At 42.3% G+C, this 21,497-nt stretch overlaps 1 protein-coding gene and 1 long non-coding RNA gene across 2 annotated transcripts; one reads left to right on the top strand and one right to left on the bottom strand.

Annotated features, from left to right (window-relative positions):
- The first annotated feature begins 1,229 nt into the window (after window positions 1–1,229).
- Window positions 1,230–21,103, top strand: LOC136439521 (glutamate receptor ionotropic, NMDA 2A-like). Its single transcript, XM_066434939.1, has 13 exons — window positions 1,230–2,088; window positions 4,200–4,822; window positions 5,997–6,111; window positions 6,765–6,973; window positions 8,809–8,893; window positions 9,857–9,984; window positions 14,314–14,411; window positions 14,563–14,694; window positions 15,850–16,070; window positions 17,261–17,424; window positions 18,411–18,598; window positions 18,823–19,064; window positions 19,696–21,103. Exons 1-13 carry the CDS (start codon window positions 1,537–1,539, stop codon window positions 19,999–20,001), a joined length of 3,063 nt encoding a protein of 1,020 aa, XP_066291036.1. The 5' UTR covers window positions 1,230–1,536; the 3' UTR covers window positions 20,002–21,103.
- LOC136440391 (uncharacterized) lies at window positions 10,607–13,541 on the bottom strand. The gene is made up of 2 exons (XR_010756666.1): window positions 11,572–13,541; window positions 10,607–11,400 (listed from the first exon to the last, which is right to left on the bottom strand). It is a non-coding gene; the product is annotated as an uncharacterized lncRNA (long non-coding RNA).
- Window positions 21,104–21,497: the final 394 nt, after the last annotated feature.

Raw genomic sequence — 21,497 nt, 5'->3', positions numbered from 1 at the left:
AGTACCTAGCTCATCTAGGCTTAGGGACGTCCCTCGGTTAGGACGTTAAATGCAGGTCCACACGTGCACCCCGCGCACGTAAAAGAACCCACCACACCTTTCGAAAAAGGGTAGCTAAGGGCATGCCCCGGGATGAGTGGTTCAAAACCTACAGTACTATAACCGCATATGGGTTCGCCCTTAGTAATGGCCTCCGGCTAGTTGGGTAACCCTGGCATGTACATGCTGAACCAATAGATAAAAGATAGATATTCCGACATAAAGAAAAACATCTGTCAGTATCGCTTAATTGATATCGACTTTACAATTCTCAACAATTAACCAATAGGCTTACAACCTGAAGCGAGCCCTTTTGTACTAAATAATTCCAACGATGCATCATGCAACTGTCAATACTCATTTCTAAAACAGCTTTTATCAACGACTTCGTGAGTTATTCTAACCGATGCTCTTTTAAGTGGATAGGATTACAAGGATGGCTTTCTCTAGAGGCACCTTTGACATGGTTGATACACGGTATCAGTTGTAGATCAGATAACAGCGTTCTTTCGGTTATACAAACCGACAATGACGTACAGAGTGGTTCATGTTTAAAGGTCTGCGATGACTGATTTTTTGCCTTCCTCTTAGGCTAGACCACACCATCTTAATCTTATGGATGACGTCCGCGCGCGCATTGATTTTCGCCCGTTCTCCGGAACTTGCCGACTTATATTGCCGCAAAAGGCCAGCATTGTGCCAGCTTGTCGCGTGAAAGTCGTTACGTACTACCACAATATAGGAATCCATACAGTAAGACTGGTTCTCTTGAAGTTGTCGTTCTGGAGTGAAAGATCAGGATCTTTGAGCCGTGAACACTCCCAAAGTACATTACGAAATATAGCTATTCATGTCTGTATGTTGCTATCAAGTAACGTTATATGATGAAGGAATATCTATCATCTATTATACATTGAGTAATAATGGATGTGTGTTATCTAAAAGTTAGTTTTATACTATGAGGGCAATATAGATGTTTAACCCACTTCTTTTCTATCTTTCAGCTTCCGTATGCCTGGTGTTACATTGAAGATCACATAAGCAGATTCTATCGTAAAACCAGCCACGATATACGGGAATCATCACCGGATACCGACAGAAACAAAGCTGAAGTGTCTAATAAAACCTCCGAAACAAATTCTGTATCCCTCCAAGGAACTCTGATGGCGCCATAAAACGTTTATTTGCGTTACGTGGCTTGGGACCGACTCCACATCACCACGAAAAGTCTACATTTGCCAACTTGGTATCGGAACGGAGATGCGGCGCGTACCCAAGGACATCGATTACAGCTTCATGTCAGCTTAAGTTAAGGATTAAGAAGTTCAAGTGCGACTTTGAACACAGAACGATCAATCACAGACACAGTGGGATGAGAGAAACCTTTCTGACGACCACGGAAATAATGATTTTTCAAAAACATCTATGATAAACTTGATCCATCAACTTATGCGGGGTTGACGGATATGTTAACAGAACCTAAGAAGACAGATCACCATGATTCAAGTCAAAGCCGTCTGTCCCACACTACTTTTGTTAATGGCGTCAGCAATCTCCAGTGGGCAGGTGGAGCTCAATGGGTCCGTGATTAGAGGAGTAAGTGTTCCAACATCAAGTTCTATTCCGTCTTTTATCGCGCCCACATACATTCATGTAGGCGTAGACAGACCACAGAAAGCACAGCTTAATGATGTACAGGATACAGATGATAGACACAGACAGACGACGGTGGCGCCACGACTGGCTAAAGTAGGAGGAATTTTCACAAGCGCCGGGTATCAAAAGCCGTTTCAACTCCAAGTTGATACCATCAACTCTTTGTCCAATAGAACGGTGACTATACTACAAGAATCAGTCGTTCTTCAGAAGAGCACGCCCTTAGAGATAGTAGACGCCGTCTGCGGGAAGTTACATGACGCAGACGCTTTGCTCTTGTCCGGTGGCAGCACTGACAAATGGGCGTGGCAGTTCGTTGCCATGGTAGCAGGGTATCTGCACTTGCCCGTGATTGGACTGCACATCGCCTGGCCAACTTTTAATGCCAATCAGGTACGTTGTTTTATTCCTGTTCTCTTTCAATGCATCTCCCAATACATAATTCATCTTTTTTTAAATTAAAGCAGATGTTTATGTTATGCACACAGAACTATCATAAATTCCGTGAGAGTATCTATGTACTGCTCTACTGCATCATCTTGTCGTTATCGAAAAAAGTAGGGTCCTTCCCGGTGTGAGTGGTTCAAAACCGACAGTCCCATGGCCGCACATGGGGCAATTGTCGTATTGAGGTCACCTGCGCGTCGAATGGCAGTCGCTACAGACCCTTGCGATCTAGCCCCGCCAAATGTGCGCTCCTCGCAATTCAGCCCCTGGCTGCGAAGAGAGAGTATTCGGCCCACCCAAGAAAGTTATTGGAATTCAAGGAAAGCCACTGTGTTTATGTAACGCGAATCGAATGATAAGACACATCACCATATCGACAAGGATGTTGCTGGGTTATCTTTTACTCGTCGACAAGATGCATTACTTAATAACTTGGAAATTGCGTCTCTTATCAGCCCGACATGACAGACGAGTGAGGACAGTGTGGTAGATAATTGTGCAGTGAGCATGTTCGTGTGCAAGCCGCGTATTCTCAACTATCAGCAAATCAACATCGCGAAAGATCAGTGGAGCTTAGTGACAGCAATATTTAATGTACCTGTTCTCTTGGGCGCTCAGATAATTACTGTAATTCAACATATACCTTTTCAATAATTCATAAGACCAGCCGACGGCAAGAACCCACTTTTCCATAAAGTGGAAGAGCAAAGGGATATTGCTTTGAGATTTAAAGGGCAATGACACCATTTGCAATATTCCCAGTATTGTAATTTACAATTCCAATGGGGGGAACGCCGTTCCTATTTCTTCACCTAATCGAAAGCAATTTTCGCTCTTAAATTACCTGGCGAATTGCTTTATTCAAGAAGTGCTATACATTATGCGTACCGCAATGACATGCACGGTATTTCAAGTGAATGATTATCTATATACAAGTCCTTATACAAGCTTTAAAGACATCGTTATAAAACTTCTCAAGCTTGACGATTAGATACAATCAGTACTGGCCGTTTCCTTCATTACAGTTTGATTACCTTTGAATGCCAAGGTCTTTACTACACAATGATTGGTCAATTACAAATAATTGAGTTATTTTGTGGTTGATTGGCATTGGGATACCCTACTTAGACGCCATGAAGTCTAGGTATTTGTCTTACAAGCGAACTTTTCAGTTGTGATCGATAACAGATTGACTTTGATTCAGAGTTGTTTTACCATTTTATCCCATCGAAAGATCTTTCAAAGGGAACGATAGAAAATAACATGTCATCGTTGACTTTGAACTTACCAATACAGAAACCGCCTGCAGCGTCCAACCCTTGTGGATCTGATTATTCTGAAAAATTTAATGGTACTAAAGTGCCGATCCCAACTCAAAAGCCCACAGGAAAGACGTAGGTCAAAGATATATACACATTCTGTCAAGTTGCATTTTAGTAATTGCTACTTGAACAGCTTTAGGTCAAAGTGATGACGTAACGGCTGCCTCCAATAATCACCAAATGTGTCTCGGTCCAAAGTATGTAGCGGAAATGGGCAATTTGGCGTAAACAGAGGGTAATTTCAAATGATAGATGGCCAAATTAATTCTAAAAAGACCTAGCCTACCAACTTATGTGAGAAATTGCTATTCAAACTGGCAATGGCAATCTCTCTCCGCCAAGGTTGGTCATGATCAACAGTAATTCAAACTATGTCGTAAGCTAAGATACCATTGATACCCATTACATGCAGGTATAAACAATTACAATAATGTAGGTTGTCATTGTAAGTGTCATCAAAATGAAGATTGTAGCTTCTCTTCTTTCGTTTCTACCTACATTGTGTGCTCAGATGAAACAAGCTTGTCCAACATGAAATTATATTCGGGACAGTTTATAACTAGAGGACTAAACATGTCAAATATGGAACGTAGAAATATTCATGACATTTACTTAGGAGAGAAGTGGCCTTTACTTTCTCTCATCCGTGCATGTCCGGGACTCCCTGTTGTGTACACGTAATTATGAGGAAATGTCACTTTGTGCGCGTAGTGAACCTTGTTGTTTTTACTCTAGGCACAGGAGACAACCTTGTTGCAGATCAGCGCTTCACTAAAAGATCAGACCCGAGCTCTCTTCGACCTTCTCGACTCTCAGGGGTGGCACGAATTCGCCATTTTGAAAACTGAACTTCCGGGTCACAAAGAGTTCGTTTCCTATGTGCAGACGTACTTGGAACAATCTGATAAATGGAAATTAGACTCCACCATAACATTTGACGCCAACGCCAACCGTTTTTCCACGAGGAGAGTGCGTCAAAGGTTACGTGTTATCAAAGCCAAGGCTGTCATTCTTTTCTGCTCCACTACTGATGCATCATGGGTATTCAACATGGCGGAGTCCATTGGCATCTTGGAAGACAACCACGTGTGGATCGGTTTCCAGTCCATCTCGGCCGGAGTCGTCAACTTTCCCGAAGCGCCAGAAGAATATCCGTTGGGACTGATCCTGCTACACTTCCGTGAGGCTGAGTACACGATAGAACTCGCGCTAAAGGACGCGCTCTCTGTCCTCCACGAGGGATTGTCGGTGTACTCACAACAAAACAACCCGGTTGCCTCACCAGACGTCCATGCAGCCGATGGGTGTAGGGACTTGGCCTCTTTGAGAAGTTTGCGTTCCGAGAACGCATTTGACAGGTTAGTGATGTGTTAGTTAGAAATAACTATTTGTAAGTATGATAAAGAGTTGATATAATACACCAGTGCTTTCTATATATCAAACTTTTCCCGAATCCACAATTGTGATATTTTATTAACAATGACAATGACAATGAATTTTATTGCATATTCATGCCCAACATGGGCTAAATGCATTAGGTAACATGAAGTAAAAGAAAAGGAACATTGTGCTATTTTCCATCTATATCTACAGAGTCTCTTCTCTCTTCTTGAAACATTTGTACACAAATTCACATAGTTTTTCAATCATATCGTAGTTTCTAGTTTTATTTTAGGTTATGACTCGGCGAAAAAATATAAACGTTTCCTTTTCAAATTCTACGACACATGATAATGATTCTTAGACTTGAATATAAGATTTACAAATGTTCACACATAAACCCAATGTATGGTTTCGGTATCAAAGGTCAACTCTGCAATTTGTCGCTGCGAAAAAAAGTCAATAAAATCAATCAAGTTATCTCCTTTGGTACAGGCGGAGCTTTCATCGCCTCATTCTAGTATGCGGCAAATTTAATGATGAAGGTGTCCATAGGTTTACTTTGAAATATTGATAATCAATAAATATCTAATCTAGATATTCTTGTCTCTTTAAATGGTAGATCAAATGAAAACTGAATAGATAACCAGGAAAAGTAGCTTTGACGATTTATCTCTATTACCTATCCAAACCCGTTAATTGTAAATTACCCCCAAACATGTATGGTGGACTAATTCGGCTCACCCTCACCAAAAACAGAACTACATTAGCTTTAAGTATTGATTATTCTCACCTGATAATTATTCATTGACATCGGCACCCTGTACCTCCCATCTCACAAGGTAATTGCCTATTTCCAACTTTTCTTAATTCAATCATTGTGGACCACTATATTTTCAGCAAAGATATCGACTTTGTGCTGTTCCATACATGGAGATTAATAGCTAAGTTAAAAAGTTCACCTCCCATCTACCACTAAGGTCTTCCGCCTCTGGCTATGTATCAATATGATTATTGATAGTTTTGAGAAAAAAATCCATTAATCAAATAAATACAAAAGACTTATACATAGGCCTTTTTGGAACAGGCCTGTTGAATATATCAGTATTCTTAAAAGTTGTCTTGGATGTTTTCTTCCTCTTCTGTTTCAAGGTTCATGAAGGTCTTCAGTAGAAAGAATACAGTGATGCAGTTTGGGGAGGACGGATTTGTTGAGAACCCGTCATTTGCCATCGTTGGTGTTGACAAGCGGGGAGTATTTGAGAAGGCGAGTCCGTCTTTTTTTCGTCTAAGAAGGAACTCGATTATTAACTAAGATTAAACTTTTCATCCAACACTGTAAAGAAATTGGGGCTTACACAAATTTTACCCAAAGGAACTCGATTGTTTGAATTTTTCGTCTAAGGAGGAACTAGATTGTCTTAACATTCTCTCTGCAGCCTAATTATTGAACCAATAGAGAATGGGATGCCAAATGGCTACTGCAGTGTGATAAAGGTTAATATCCTGATTCCTTAATCACAATCAATCTGTAACATATCAAACAAACTGGTTTGCGATTTTCCTCACATTGCTAGACTGTAGTTCAATCACTTGCAATGGCCCCGCATACTTAGATGCTGAACAATCAGTTTGAAACGGTCCCCCGAAAGTACGAAATGGAACGAAATGGACGAAATGGAACGAAATGCGTTATATTATGTATTAACCACTCACTTCTGTTAAAACACGTTATATTATGTATCAACCACTCACTTCTGTATTTAAAATGCTACCTGTTCCGGTCTACTCCTTATATTTCGCTATCTACTGGTATTTAATTTCATTATGTTAAGTTTAGTTCGTTCCATTTCGTTCCATTTCGGACTTTCGGGGACCCGTTTGAAATGTCATTGTACGAAAGTGTTTCTGTTGACATAGGTTGGAAGCTGGTACAATGGAACAGTCACCTTGGAGCGGTCTCTGAATGAGATTACCCAATCCATAGGCAACCTGCTTACCCCCCTCCCCACAACCAGACATCTCAGCATTGTAACCATCAAAGAGGACCCCTTCGTCTTTGTCTCAGAAAAGGACGACACGATATGTATGGGGAAGGCTGTGGAATGCAAACAAGTTATAGACGGACCGTAAGTAGATGAAACGGATACAAGTACAGTCAAACCTGTCTATAGCGGTCACTCAAGGGACTGGCGAAAACTGGCCGCTATGGACAGGTGGCCGCTATGGAGAAAAGGTCGATTAATTGACCTCGAGTGACAAATGTTTTCAGTAACAACTGAGATACATTTATTCACCGTACAGCATACATGTAAACATTGCATAGGTAAGTCATATTTTAGAAGTTTGATGGTTCTTCTTTTACTTCTATTATTGGCTTGAAAAAAGAATCATTGTATCTGCCAACTCCAAAATCCATGGCTTGCTCGAGCTTCATGTCTGAACAGACCAGCATCGCCATACTCTACTCTTGATCCTTCGCGACTGCTTCGCTGCAGGCACACGTATCACCAACGAGTTTTAATCATATGAAACAAAGTCCTTCACAGCAAAATGCCACCTAGTTGGTTAAGAACAAAATACATGTTGCTCAGTTGCCACTTACTGTTCGTTTTCGACCGTTTTCAAACATAAAATCGGGGCGAAAGTTTCCCCTAGTCTGTTGTTGTGGTGCTTGTCATTATCAGCTTCTACCATGATGCTAATAGGGTACTCAGGAGAAGGTCGCTCTTTTGACGGCTTTTTTTTCTTTTCATAAAATTGCAATAGCCTAAATTTTACATCATATTAATGTTATTTATATTTATTTTGAAGCTTTTGGTAAAATAATCATGCTCTGTGATACTTTGCAGCAAAATATATTTATCACATTATACCTCCGTAACAGTGGTATCTTCCGTTGACCTTTATGGCGCTGACTATCACATGATCAGCGCCATTTTGAAAACCGCGTGAAACACGTTTTGAGCACAATTTTGGATGAATTCCCGGGGAAAACGGAAATTAAGCCGGCATTCAAACATTTCGCGAACTTACCGCATCAGGTACATGTGCGGGCTGTATTTTCCAAAAAGCTGCCGTAATATTTGTCCAGTCGAAATGCACAGAAATAGTCAATTTTGCCACGATGTACAAACGCAAGCCATGTGAAGAAAATTTTACTTGACTTCGCGTCAAACCATGGATTTTCTAACAAGGATATATATATATAAACATTTCTGGTTTTCTTTATTATTGTCCTATCCAGTTGAGTCCACATAAATTTGATAACTGCGTGAAAAAATGAAGATTTTGAAGCCGGCGTGCGGTGGCAATACGGCCTCTACCGGCGCGCCGTGACCGTTATCGGCAGTGTAACTGTACTCGCGGGACCGAAAATCGTCTGGCCGCGACCGCGTTGGACAGGTGGCCGCTATAGCCTAATTCTTAATGCTTATGTCAATGGGAAAAATCCAAGGGACCGACAAAAAGTGACCACTATGGGCAGGTGGCCGCTATGCAAAGGTGACCGCTAATACAGGTTTGACTGTATGTTGCATGTAATATATGGAACAGAACAGGGTAGGACGTTTGTGGGGAGGAGATAGTCTCTACCAGACTATAACTACGCCAGGGTTTTACTTGCAGGCTCCGTTAACGTAAGAGGGCGTGGTGGAGGCTAGAAAACTTGCACGTTCCCTTAATGCTGAAAATAATTACCTGCCCCCTCCCTAGCCTCCACCAGGCCCTCTTACGGGCGTATGAATCGTAGAATTCGGCAGAAAAAGGAATGATTAGCAAGTAGAGTCAGTCCACAGTGAAGATCACATTTCGCCCGTTTAGCCTGCAAGTGAAACACTGGCGTAGTTAGTCTGGTAGAGACTACAAGTTTTCACTGTAGGCCCGTCTGTCTCTTTATGTCAACTTTCCTGTGGAAACTTTATTTCTTCGAGTTATTCCTTCCAAATGTTCTTCCTTCTCCTAGGGCGGGACACGTCATCAAATGCTGCTCTGGGTTTTGCATGGAACTATTGCTTCAGCTAGCGAAAGATCTGCGCTTTACATATGAGGTACACTGTATCTCTTACTCCACACCTCTCATTATTCTACCGGTAACATTAATAGTGGTGCGTACCTAAACCCGAGTTTAGGTTTAGGTTTGGACTGGAGTTCAGAGGTTCAGGTTCAGGTTCGGACTTGAAAGTCCGGACTTGAACCAATGGAATATGTGTGCTACGAATTTTTTTTTTCCTGTTTCATGTAAAATTACATATTGGCATATATTTAACATGCAATTTGAAAACTATAATATACGGAATTATATATAGACAGCAATTAATGCAGAAGTTCAGTTATAAACAAAAAACAGCAATGTTTTCATATTTTTCCAGTGCAAATTTTACGATCTAAGGTAGCTTTAAGATGGTTTAAATAATAAAAAAAGGAATGTAAAAGCGAGAGATTTTTTTCAAGTCCGGCCTTGTTTCCAGATGTTTAGGACTTGAACGTAAAGGTTAGGAACAGGTCCGAAACAGGTCCAAGGTTTAGGTACGCACCACTAAACATTAATGTTTCTTCCCTTTTTTCTTTATCCGCCGCTCTTAGCACTAAGATACTTTCAAGATAAACACTTCGATACACGCAGTAAAACTACTGTCAATCAGTCATACTAAGATCATTGTATTGGGTTTATCTATTTTTTTCCTCATAAATTAGCCGATCATCTTACCCATACGTTACGTAACTCGTAAGTCGTCTACCAGTCATAAGTTTGCCAAGTCCGCATCCTGCGAATCATCAATACTTTAAACAATAGGTCACAGTGATTTAAGATAAAACACAATATTATATGCACTGGCTAACTAATTTACCACACAATGTAACTTGGCTTTTCCTCGGCATAATTGTAAACTCTACTAGTATCCACATTGTCTTTTCGTAATCAACAAGTGATCGGCTGTCAAGAGAACTTTTTGTTCAGATGAGATTAAGTTTGTACGCAGGAGGTTTACTTGACAACTATCAATACACAGGTGTACCTTGTTGATGACGGGAAATTCGGGAAGCTGAGTGTGACTGGCAAGTGGAACGGGGTGGTCGGAGACATCGTCGCAGGAAAGGCCCAAATGGCAGTTGCATCGCTCACTATCAACGAGGAAAGGTGACATTGGTCATATTGGTTTATTGGTCAGGAAGTACCTGTGCAATGGCAGCCACACTGCACGAAATGGCCTCGTTTCCCGGCGTATACGTACCGGGATTTTTCTGTATTTTTGTCGGATACTAACGGATACTGACGGATACATGCGGATTCGTGTAAGGTATCCGACTATTTCCGCACCGGTATATGGAATATTTCCTGAAGAATCCGAAAGTAAGGGATTTTCGACGAATACGGAGCCGTACACTGTACGGAAATGCCACCGATCCTGACGGATACGAACAGGAATTTTTCTGTATTTTTGGCGGATACTGACGGATACATGCGGATTCGTGTAACGTATCCGACTATTTCCGCACCGGTATATGGAATATTTCCTGAAGAATCCGAAAGTAAGGGATTTTCGACGAATACGGAGCCGTACACTGTACGGAAATGCCACCGATCCTGACGGATACGAACAGGAATTTTTCTGTATTTTTGGCGGATACATGCGGATTCGTGTAACGTATCCGACTATTTCCGCACCGGTATATGGAATATTTCCTGAAGAATCCGAAAGTAAGGGATTTTCGACGAATACGGAGCCGTACACTGTACGGAAATGCCACAGATCCTGACGGATGCCTACAGGGATTTTTCTGTATTTTGAAGAAAATGGTGAATACTGACGGATACAGGTGGACCCAACAACGAATCCGTAACGGATCCGACTAAGTGCTTGCATTCCTAATTTAACTATACCCAAAACATCATTTTCATGACAGGAAGTTTGGGAAAGCCTGTATGTAACATATGTATCATTTCATATCTCAACATAATGTATTTCTAAGTTCAAAAACTATCAAATACAATACAATACGGAAGTACTATGTGGCTAAATGATCCATTTCATTTGAGACAGGCTGAGGGACATCCACATATGCATACTCAAAGCACCACTGCATATGCAGGTTAATGTCGGTAAATTGGGGTTGTGCAAGCACAATGTTCTGAAAAATTATGAAATGTATTACAATTAACACCATCACAACATTGTGGTAATATTTACTACTGTATAGTGCCCTTGGACCAAAATTATCTACATGTTCTAAATATTCCACTAAAGTAATAAAAGCCTTATTTGTGGCCAGCTCTTCGTCTAAAAGCCATCAGATACAATTATTTCAAATACAGAGGTTGAAAATAGAAAGTAACATTATACTGTCTGAAGAACTCCCATGATGACACGCCACATTTTAAACGTAAGTAGCATATGCCGTGGAACTGCATGTGTATAATCGTCCTCTCCCCATTCTCTGACTACATCTGAGTTCACTTCTTCCATGCACTCTTGGTAAGGGACAGGCAAGGCTGATTTCTTCTGTATCTGCATGTTGGACTCAGCTTGGAGTCCATCTTGTGATGAACCAGTTCCTATATGATAAAACCAAATGATGAATAAATATCAATTCACGTATTTAAGGAACATGTCACATGATTTTGACATGGGCTCGTTTCATCACAGCAGCTACAAAAAACACGGGACAATGGATATCCATCATGCCTCTCTCAGCTAACATTGAAGTGTACCGATGATGGACTTACCAAAGGAGCCTGAGGTACTCAGCAGCTGAGCATCTGACAGTTGATTGCTTTGTTCCCAGCCAAGGTCCTCACAATATGTGCTGCATTTGTGAAGGAAGTATCTGCCGATGCTGTACTGGATATATATATATATAAATGGAAACAATGACAAATATTAAACATATCACATACTCGCATGTGTAAAAAAAATGAATCTGGGCATCGTTGAATTGACTACGTAAAACTTACATCTATAACTTGAATATGATATTGATCAAACATGCACAGCTATAACTGAATGAAATAATCACTGAGGCACACTACTGCCTCCTTATAAGTTCTAGTTCACTATCCACAAACTGTGGGATCTTTGTGGGACAAATACTTATGACATTTTCTTCCCTTCCATATCTTTAATTATCTTTCCCTCCACTGCTTGCTATTTTGTATCTGAAACGTTAACCAGACACACATGTCTGCTGACCATTGGCAAGAATGAACAAATTGAAATTTTAAATTTCCTAGATCCTAACGCCGTAAAAGGGCAGGTCGGCTGGAGAATTCTTATGGTCATGCGAATGCGATGATATGTCAAGCCACAATAGGAGGATAACTGACGTCAAAACTAGTTAGAAACGGGAATTTTTCAATTTGTACTTACCAAAGGGCAGTCCCTCAAAATGATGAATCAACTCCCTACCAGCGTTTACAAGGGGGGAGGGGGGCGACGAATATTGCATGCACGAAGAAGACAACGTCGCAATTCCGCGTGTTTGAGTTCACACCGAATTCCCTTCGACTCTCAAGCCACTCAAAAATCACTGGTCGACCATGGTAGACTCTGGCGATGCCATGTTAAGCACAGAAGGTGATGAAACGCCGTTCTTGTCTGTGCTGTTAACCGAAAGAAAATCGTTAACGTTTGTCGCGCCCAGAAGTGTCTTGTGGGTAATTTGGATATCCGACACGAATCCGTGTTCCGTACACGTCAGGATCCGAGACAGCTCATGACTTCTAACATATTGGCAAATCTGAACTTCTAACATATTGGCAAATACATAAAAAAATGAAAGATCCGAGTAGATATTGTATCTGTACCCGAAACGTATCCAGACGTATACGGCATCAGAATTGCTGGATCTGAGGTGTTCCTGGTATTTGTCCGAATTTGCTCGGAAACGTTCCGTATCTGTACCCGAAACATATGAAGGATCCAGACGTATACGGCGCGGGAATTGTCGGATCTGAGGTGCATCGGATCCAATCGGAAACGTTCCGTATCTGCTATGATGCGCAATTCCGGGTCTGTTGGATTCGTCAGGATCTGAGATCATGCCGCGTGCCGTGCAGTGTGTATTTGTTGGTCAGGATCCGAAGCAACTACCGACAAACAATCCGAACATCTCTGCCATATTGACAAATATCTAGAAACGAAGAATCCGCGCAAATATCCTTAGGTATCCGACGCGCATCACGGATCAAGACGTATACGGCGTCGGAATTGCCGGATCTGAGGTGTACCTGGTAATTGTCTGAATTTGCTCGGAAACGTTCCGTATCTGTACCCGAAACGTATGAAGGATCCAGACGTATACGGCGCCGGAATTGTCTGATCTGAGGTGCATCGGATCCAATCGGAAACGTTCCGTATCTGCTATGATGCGCAATTCCGGATCTGCTGGATTCGTCAGGAAATGAGATCATGCCGTGCCGTGTGTATTTATTCGTCAGGATCCGAAGCAACTACCGACATACAAACAATCCGAACATTCCAAATATAAAAAAAAACGAGGGATCCGCGCAAATATCTTCGGGTATCCGAGGCGCATCACGAATCCAGAAGAATACGGCGTCGGAATTGGTCGGATCTGCGGGCACTTCAGTATCCGAGCAGTGAACTGGGATTTTTCCGGATTCGCTCGGAAACGCCATGAGGCCCGATTCCGGATACGTCGGATCCGTCAGGATACGTGGCCATTTCGTGCAGTGCCAGTGCTGAATTGCTGCAGGGTTTACAATCACATACTTAGTGATACACAACAGATACATATTTGCTGCAGACTTGCACTTTGTGGAACTGTTGCAAGGGTCTGGGCGGCTGCCATTCGGCGCCAGCAAGTGACCTCAATACGATCTTCCCCAACCTAAGTCAGGTACCCATTCACACCTGGGTGGAGTGTGGAGTGAGGAAAGTCGTGTAAAGTGCCTTTCCCAGGGGCACAACATCGGGGCACAGCAGTGGTTTCGAACCCGGGACCTCTCGGTTCTGGGCGAAACACCCTGCCGATTGCGCCACAATCAGGATATGCATGGTCACGATGCCACATCAGGATATGCATTATCTTACACTGAAAACGACTCTGTACTGGTACCCACTATCACATAAAGTCAAATGTAAATGTAACACTTAAAGTCAGATACGGGTTTTTAATGGTCACGATTTCGCTGGAACAAAATGTAAATTTTCTACAAACTGCAGAGTAACCCGATGCTACACTTATGAATATGTAATCAACACTGCAGTCGATGATTATGGCGCATATACACATCAGCATATTGTATTATTACGAAGACTATTCGGTACGCGCATTATTACGAAGACTATTCGGTACGCGCACCGAGGATTGGATATTGACGTCGATTCAAAGGTGTCGTGATGTTGGTCTTACTTTCTTATCTAAGATGGTCACGGAGATTAAGCTTAGTTCTTAAAATAAGACCTGCTGTGATGGAATTGCAATTCTCATTTTCGTATCTACTCAGATACGAGTACATGGACTTCTCGGCGCCGTTCGTTGAGACGGGGATCAGTGTGCTAGTCAACCGGAGGAAGGGTAGCGTCTCTCCGTCAGCATTTCTCGGTGAGCCCCCTGGTCAATCTTACGATCTTGCAGTCCGGCATCATCCGTAAATTCCTCGTAAATCGATTTCTTCTCAGCGCTACGTGTCTTATTATAAGGAAAACCACGCTGAAGCAAAATCCTTTACAAGTTTACTTTTTTTTCTCCACAGCCCCCTTAGATGTGTGGTCGTGGCTGATGATATTTCTGGTCTGTGTACACGGCATGGCCCTCGCCATCTTTGTCTTCGAGTTTCTACGGCCCAGAGTCGGCAGGGCGAGGAGGTTGTTTGCTGGAGAGGAGGGTATGTTGTCGTATGACTAATTACATTACATAGATTACTACTACTACTACTACTACTACTTCTACTACTACTACTACTACTACTACTACTACTACTACTACTACAGAAAACCCATCTGTTATGTAACTTCTACAAGTGTTTGTGACAAAAATCTCATGTCATTTGGTTAATATTTACTTGTTTGTTTTCTGGGGACTGTTGATGACCAGAACACGCTATCCAAATACTTGCAATCCTTTTTTTTTCTTAATGCAATCTTTTTTTTTCTTGATGCAATCCTTTTTTTAATGCAATCCTTTTTTTCTTAATGCAATCTTTTTTTTCTTAATGCAATCCTTTTTTCATAATGCATGAGCCCCAGTCCTCAGCTTAGCAGATGGGCTGTTAGTTATCACCTGACAGGACGCTGTCGTACAGCACTGAGGAGGGGTGGGGGGGGGGCATTTATAGGGTTTGCCCACTTTTACCCGATGGGGCTGAATGGCAAGGGTCTGGAGGCTGCCGTTTGGCGCCAATTTGACCTTAATAGAACAAATACCCCAGAGCCAGCCATTTTGAACTGAGTAGGTATGAACCACTCTCACCGGAAGGACCCCTACTCTTTTCGATAAGTGTACGTGGTGGGATCTTTAACGTGCTCGAGGTGTTTAGGGGAGGGACCTCTAAATGGACTTTCCTATGCCACACATGGATAAGCCGTCAAAAACAACCACTTAAAAACACATGTATCTACATTTCAAACCTCAAATCTGTACCACCCCTGCAAAGCTGGATTTGTCAGGTTGCTTTAGGTGAAAAAAGCAGGAGTTCAACTCCAGCATTCTAACGAGCTAAAGACAGAAGTTTCAGATGAGACCAGGATTTCACCCCCCCATCCTAATATACCAGTCCAACCATAAGAGAAGGGTTCAGAGGTCGATCCGAGATCAAACATGCCAAAAATCACCTATTTTGGTCAGATTTTCAAAATTCACATTCTTCTGTCCTCCCTAGCAGAAAACTGGACAATTCTGACCAACATTTGACCAGGAAAAAAATTATTTTTAGCAAAATACTAAAGGGTATGCAGCGTGCACTCTACTGCGCAACTCTATTAGCTGGTCCCTCCCCTTTGATCTCTACGTTGTTGTTGCCTACTTGTTTCCCCTACACTAGAGTACAAGTTCACGGTGTTCAGCGCCATCTGGCTGATGTGGGGGATGCTGTTCGGCGGGGCGGTCCCAGCGGACAACCCCAAAGGCACCACCAGCAAGATGACGGCCTCCGTCTGGGCGTTCTTCGGCCTGATCTTCATCGCGTCTTACACGGCCAAGCTGACTGCTTTCATGATCCTCGAAGAAAAGAGGGAGACCATCACAGGCATGAATGACCCTAAGGTAAACCAGAGCTCTAAGAAATGAAATTTTGCTTTCTGATTATTATCTTCTCTTTAACATATTCATAGGAAATCCTTTGTCAACTGGAAATATTACCGTATCTACTGCTGCCGTTACTAAATGTATATCACGAGAAGGTGTGAACAAAGAAATAATACCTCTGGTCACATGTTAAAAAGGTTTAGCCTGTCTCACCGTAATAGTAATCTCTCATCCACAAGAAGAGCATACCGGTAATAGGTTAGTGATTTTTGGTTATGCCTACGGGGCTATGTCGTTTGGGCACAGCGGTTGTGTTGTTATCTTAACAATTTTTGTCAGTCATTCTATATCATAGTTTTCAAATTCCCACTATAAGATTCTCATCTTTCAAAGGTACGTAGATTTATCTATCTTTTCTACATGTTATGAATTTCCATTTGAAGCCAAGTTTTACTTTTGATGTAACTCCAAAATGCTTAAATGCCTTCGGTCTATATGTTTTATACGCAGGATATAGGAGATTTTTTTACACAACCAGGTAATCTCAACTGCTAACGTTTCGATGTCTATCAGACACCTTCTTCAGAGCTTCTGACTGGAGTACTGCTTCTCACCGCTATACGTAGCCGATGTAGGTGGCGCTTTTGCGGTGAGAACACTATCTAAATCGTGGCTAAGCTTGTATCCCCCCTCGTCTCGGTTCTTCACTGGTGTTGTCTTCCTTATCCAGACGGCTTCGAAACGTTAACGTTTTAGCAGGTGAGATTACCAAGGGAGATTACCTCTCGCTGGGATGCCCGAACATCGGCTCCCTGACCCTCCTACCTTGAAGCGGTGCGAGAGCCCGAATGTACCAATCTCCTAGTCCTGGGGTAGGTGTAACGTCCCTACTCTGTAACCTCAAATGAGGGGGTGGAGTTTGGGTAGTCGCTAAAGGGAGGGTCCCCCGTCCGACCTAGACAGGCTCTGCTAGCCGTAGGAACCGGACGTTAAGTCCCCGGCACGAGTTAAACGCTGTTAAACGAGTTAAATGGCTGAGGACAGAGCAGTATGGAGAGCGTTCATAGCGAGGCTGACAACTTACAGGCCGTTGGCCTAAAGGCGTCAGGGTGAGAGGTGAGAGAGATTACCTGGTTGTGTAAAACGATTCTCCTACATCCTATATTCTACCAACCTGATGAAATCATATTCGGATGTTTTACACGCAGTTTCAGAACCCGACGGGCAGTTCGCCACCCTTCAGGTTCGGTACAGTTCCGGACGGGAGCACGGAGAAGAACATCAAGCGGAACTACGGCAGTCACATGCTGGACTACATGAACCAGTTCAACAACGATTCACCCAAAGCAGCAGCGGAGGCCCTCAAACAACGGTAAAACTACTATAGTATTCAGAACTATCTACAGTATTCAGTTTTATTCGTCACTATCTCAAGTTAGCCTCCGTTGCAGGCCTTCCCACTAGCGTTTTATTGGCGATTTTTTTCTCAATTTTTTTTTGGGGGGGGGGGGGCGTATCTGCTTGAGCCCCCGTATCTGCTTGGGCCCTGTATCTGCTTGGGATCGTGGTAATCACAGCGATTACCACGATCCCAATCAGATGCGGGGCCCATTGGCATTGGCAAAGAGATACGGGGGCTCAAGCAGATACGCCCCCCCCCCCCCCAAACAAAAAAATTGAAAAAAAATCGCTAGTAAAACACTAGTGTGAAGGCCTGCAACGGAGGCTATTATCTCAAGCCTGTATAACTGCCTGTATATGACTGTTTCTTGTCACGTGATAAACAACATCAGTCACGTGACAAGAGAACTCCAAGACGAGATGTGACTTTTCCCGGGTTGATGAAGAGACAGAGTTCGTCTCGAAAGCTCCCCATAATAGCTTACTCTTTTTGTTGTGTGCAATGGTTGAATATTTGTCAGAAGTACCATAGTTTTCGTTACCCATTTTATGTTTGCCTGTACCGACGCACTTTACGATCTATGGTCATATATTTCGTTTGTGTTATACTTGCCAATAGAGTAAGCTAGTTAGAACAGTGTAAATGTTGATAAGAATCATTCTATCAAAGAATTAGATGTCGTAAAGATATTATTGTAAAACGTTAGAGCACCCATGTCTTTGTGTGCACAGCACTTCAATCTAAACATTGTGCATCTCTGTGAATAGTTTCATCAGGTTGGTAAGTCACTGAAAAAAAGTACTCTTTTTACATAACCAAGAGATTTATTCAACCGACGTTTCGGTGACCATCTGTCACCTTCTTCGAATTCAAGGCAATTCTGACTGGTTCACATTGCAATGCAGCACTTGAAAAAGGTGACAGATGGTCTTTTCTTTCATTATGCACCTCTATAGGGAACTGGATGCTTTTATCTACGACGCAGCCGTTCTTGACTGGGTAGCGGGGAAAGACCCCGACTGTTCTCTCGTCACCATCGGGGAAGGGAAGATCTTCGCCGCCACGGGATACGGCATCGGGTTCCCCAAACGGTCCCCACTCAAAAAGGAGTTCGATTTGGAGATCCTGAAATATAGAGCAAACGGTGAGTGTGCGCCACCTAGCGGTATGGTCTGTGGTCTGCAGTGCCTAGTGTATGGTGGTTTTCTGATCATTGTATTCTCTTCCTTGGTTCCCTATATCTATTGTGCCTTTTGCCACATTTGATCATTTGTCATTTAGATATCAAAAATGATCAAAACTAAAAACGAATGAGATCTCTCAAACTACACTGTCTTGTCTCGTTTTCTTTCCATGTTTCTCCTAAAGGTTTTCTTGATGAACTAAAGGCGGAATGGCTACGAGGCATCTGTCATCAGAACAGCCAGGTAGATGCCAGAAGTGACCCGCTCGATGTAGAGAACTTGGCGGGAGCGTTCTACCTCCTGGCCACGGCCATCGGCCTGAGTCTGCTCGTCCTAGCGGTTGAACATGTGTACTACAGGTCCATCCGCCCCGCCCTACTGGGCAGGCGTATCGACTGTAACGGGGCCTGCTCACTGATCAGTACGGTACGTAACTTATAACTGTACTTCAAGGAAATAGTGACTGTACTCGGCGTGGCGTAACTGTTAGAGCGTTGAACTCGGAATCAATAGGTCCCGAGTTCGATACTCACCATGCCCCGACGTTGTTCCCTCGGGAAAGGCACTTTACACTACCTTCCCGGACGGTGGAGTGACGCCCACCGAGCCTATTCGGCTAATCTGTCAAACTGTGTGCCAAAGAACACACTGCGGATTTGGTTGACGATGTGCCAACATCTAGCACATTTGCCACTGAGAACCGTTAGATTTATTTTATGGAAATAGATGAGAATGATCCATATGCGAGATAAGAATAATAAACAATGAAAAATGATATCTAGCTGAAGCAAGATTTCAAAAGTGGTAACAACTATTCCAAAATGGAATATTTGGTGCAGCTGTAATCTTCTATTTGCAACATAACTATATTTGTTTTTCCTTGTTTTGTACAGCGAAAGATCCATATGCGAAACAAAAATAATAAACAATGGAAAATGATATCTAGCTGAAGCAATATTTCAAAAGTGGTAACAAATATTCCAAAATGGAACATTTGGTCCAGCTATAATCTTCTATTTGCAACGTAATTATATTTGTTTTTACTTGTTCTGTACAGGGAATCCACAAAAGCCTAGACGTTGGCATGGGAGAAGGGAACGGCCTGGACTCACATGAGTCTTTGTATGAGGATATGTGTGAGGACTGTAACAACACTAGTCCAGACGACAGGAACCAAATCGTCATGTCTGAAACCGTCACGTCAGACATAGCGCTGACATTGTCAAGGTCACCCACACAAGAAGCTATACCGATGGGAGACTATCAAACGGAACCCCAGGGGGAAGGCGGAGGGGTTGTGAAGGACGACAATGATGATGGGGAGGGGTTTGTGAGCCCTAGCGGGCGTGTGACAACTGCATGATATATGTACATAGTAATAGAAGAGGGCGTAGTCGTGCAGCAAATGTTTGTACAGGTTAATGGCCATATTTCAAGATGAAGTGTTGTTGTGGAGGCCGTTTTACCATCATCAAAGGCTTTTCTTCTAGTGAGCCTTTCTTTACCTAGACTGAAAACTGCTAGCAAATAGCCAATAAGTAACGAAGGATGTTCTTAGAAGATTAAATGCCATACTTGCTGTATTTATAACGCATACATGGCATCAGTGTCAAGTGGTCAACGAAAACGCTAATGTTCTAACATTATACGACGTAGCAAAAGGGAGTACCGATACACTAAGCAATACTCGATTTTACCAAAGCTTTCGACATAATCCTCATTAGCATACAGATGACGTCAGAATGACAGACGTACCAGTGCGTACCTCTCGCCAGACAAGAAAACAAGACGCAGGCTCGACTAGAAGCTTCCATGTTATCAACCGGGATTTAGGTTAAAAAAAAATCGATCTACCCAAGAGTTACTGTAGAATGGGAATTGTTGAGAGAGCACTCTTTACTCCTGTCCTTTATACATGCTAAGCCTAGGCGTCAAAGGCCGTTCGATACCGCAAATATGTAACCAGCCGCCGTCAAGTACCCATGAAGTTGCGACTGTTGACTAACGTTAACAAAGATACAGATATAGGTGATACTAGAAAAGAATATTTTGTAGTCGCGGCAACATAAAAGAAAAATTCTCTGATGCCGGATACTAAATGATAGGAAGAAGTTGGTAAAGAATAAGAAGTTGGTAACTAGCACGTAATGTCTTTTGGATATTCTTTGGTTTTACATGGAATAGAAAAAGACATAAGAAAAATTAATCGTGTTCAACAGCAATAGAGCTAAATGTATATTATGAGCTAACGTGTCAACGGCTAGATGAAGAGTTTTATACTATAGATACGCTGGTTAGCTTTGAACTGGAATCATTGCAGCCATGTTGATATAGGAGAACTGTATGTAAACACGACGTGAAACGTTGATTTAGAAGTAGATGTACAGGATATCATTTGTGCAGTAGTGAACTGCACGGATCACTCCAGAAATGATATAACACTATATCTAATAAAATATAGATCCCACATTGTTTCTCCGGATTTTGTCTCTGTTACTTTGTTTACGGTTGAAATGAAAATGATATAAGATAAACAAACACTGAGGTATACCTTACTGTGTGTTCAGTATTGTTCGTTCTTCCTGACCATGTAGATTTCATAATGAAGGCAACTTTGTTTTGCCAAACTTTTGTTTTGTTCGCATGATCGCATCAGTTTTGGGGTCCACGGAGGATGTCATCCATATAATCAAATCAACATGGCCTTACCGAAAAATTAAAAAAAAAATCCTATCAAGTCTCGCTTTACACAGGAATGGTCCATGCCAAAACAACAATGACTTCAGGCGTTTTTGGATGAAATGATAAGTCATGATCTTCTGGCTGGATACAGAAAGGAAGGCATTGCTAGTGCAAATA

This window comes from Branchiostoma lanceolatum, chromosome 8, assembly GCF_035083965.1.
Source record: "Branchiostoma lanceolatum isolate klBraLanc5 chromosome 8, klBraLanc5.hap2, whole genome shotgun sequence".
NCBI classification, from domain to species: Eukaryota; Metazoa; Chordata; class Leptocardii; order Amphioxiformes; family Branchiostomatidae; genus Branchiostoma; species Branchiostoma lanceolatum.
The sequence above is the reverse complement of the archived record's forward strand: the minus strand, read 5'-3'. Positions and strand labels throughout refer to the sequence as shown.

What these genes read in the sequence shown, in the direction of transcription:
- LOC136439521 (XM_066434939.1), top strand. Translation starts at nt 1,537, where the DNA reads ATGATTCAAGTCAAAGCCGTCTGTCCCACACTACTTTTGTTAATGGCG. An exon ending in AGCGGGGAGTATTTGAGAAG is followed by an intron (nt 6,112 to 6,764) that starts GCGAGTCCGTCT and finishes CTGTTGACATAG; the next exon opens with GTTGGAAGCTGGTACAATGG. An exon ending in CAGGCATGAATGACCCTAAG is followed by an intron (nt 16,071 to 17,260) that starts GTAAACCAGAGC and finishes TTTTACACGCAG; the next exon opens with TTTCAGAACCCGACGGGCAG.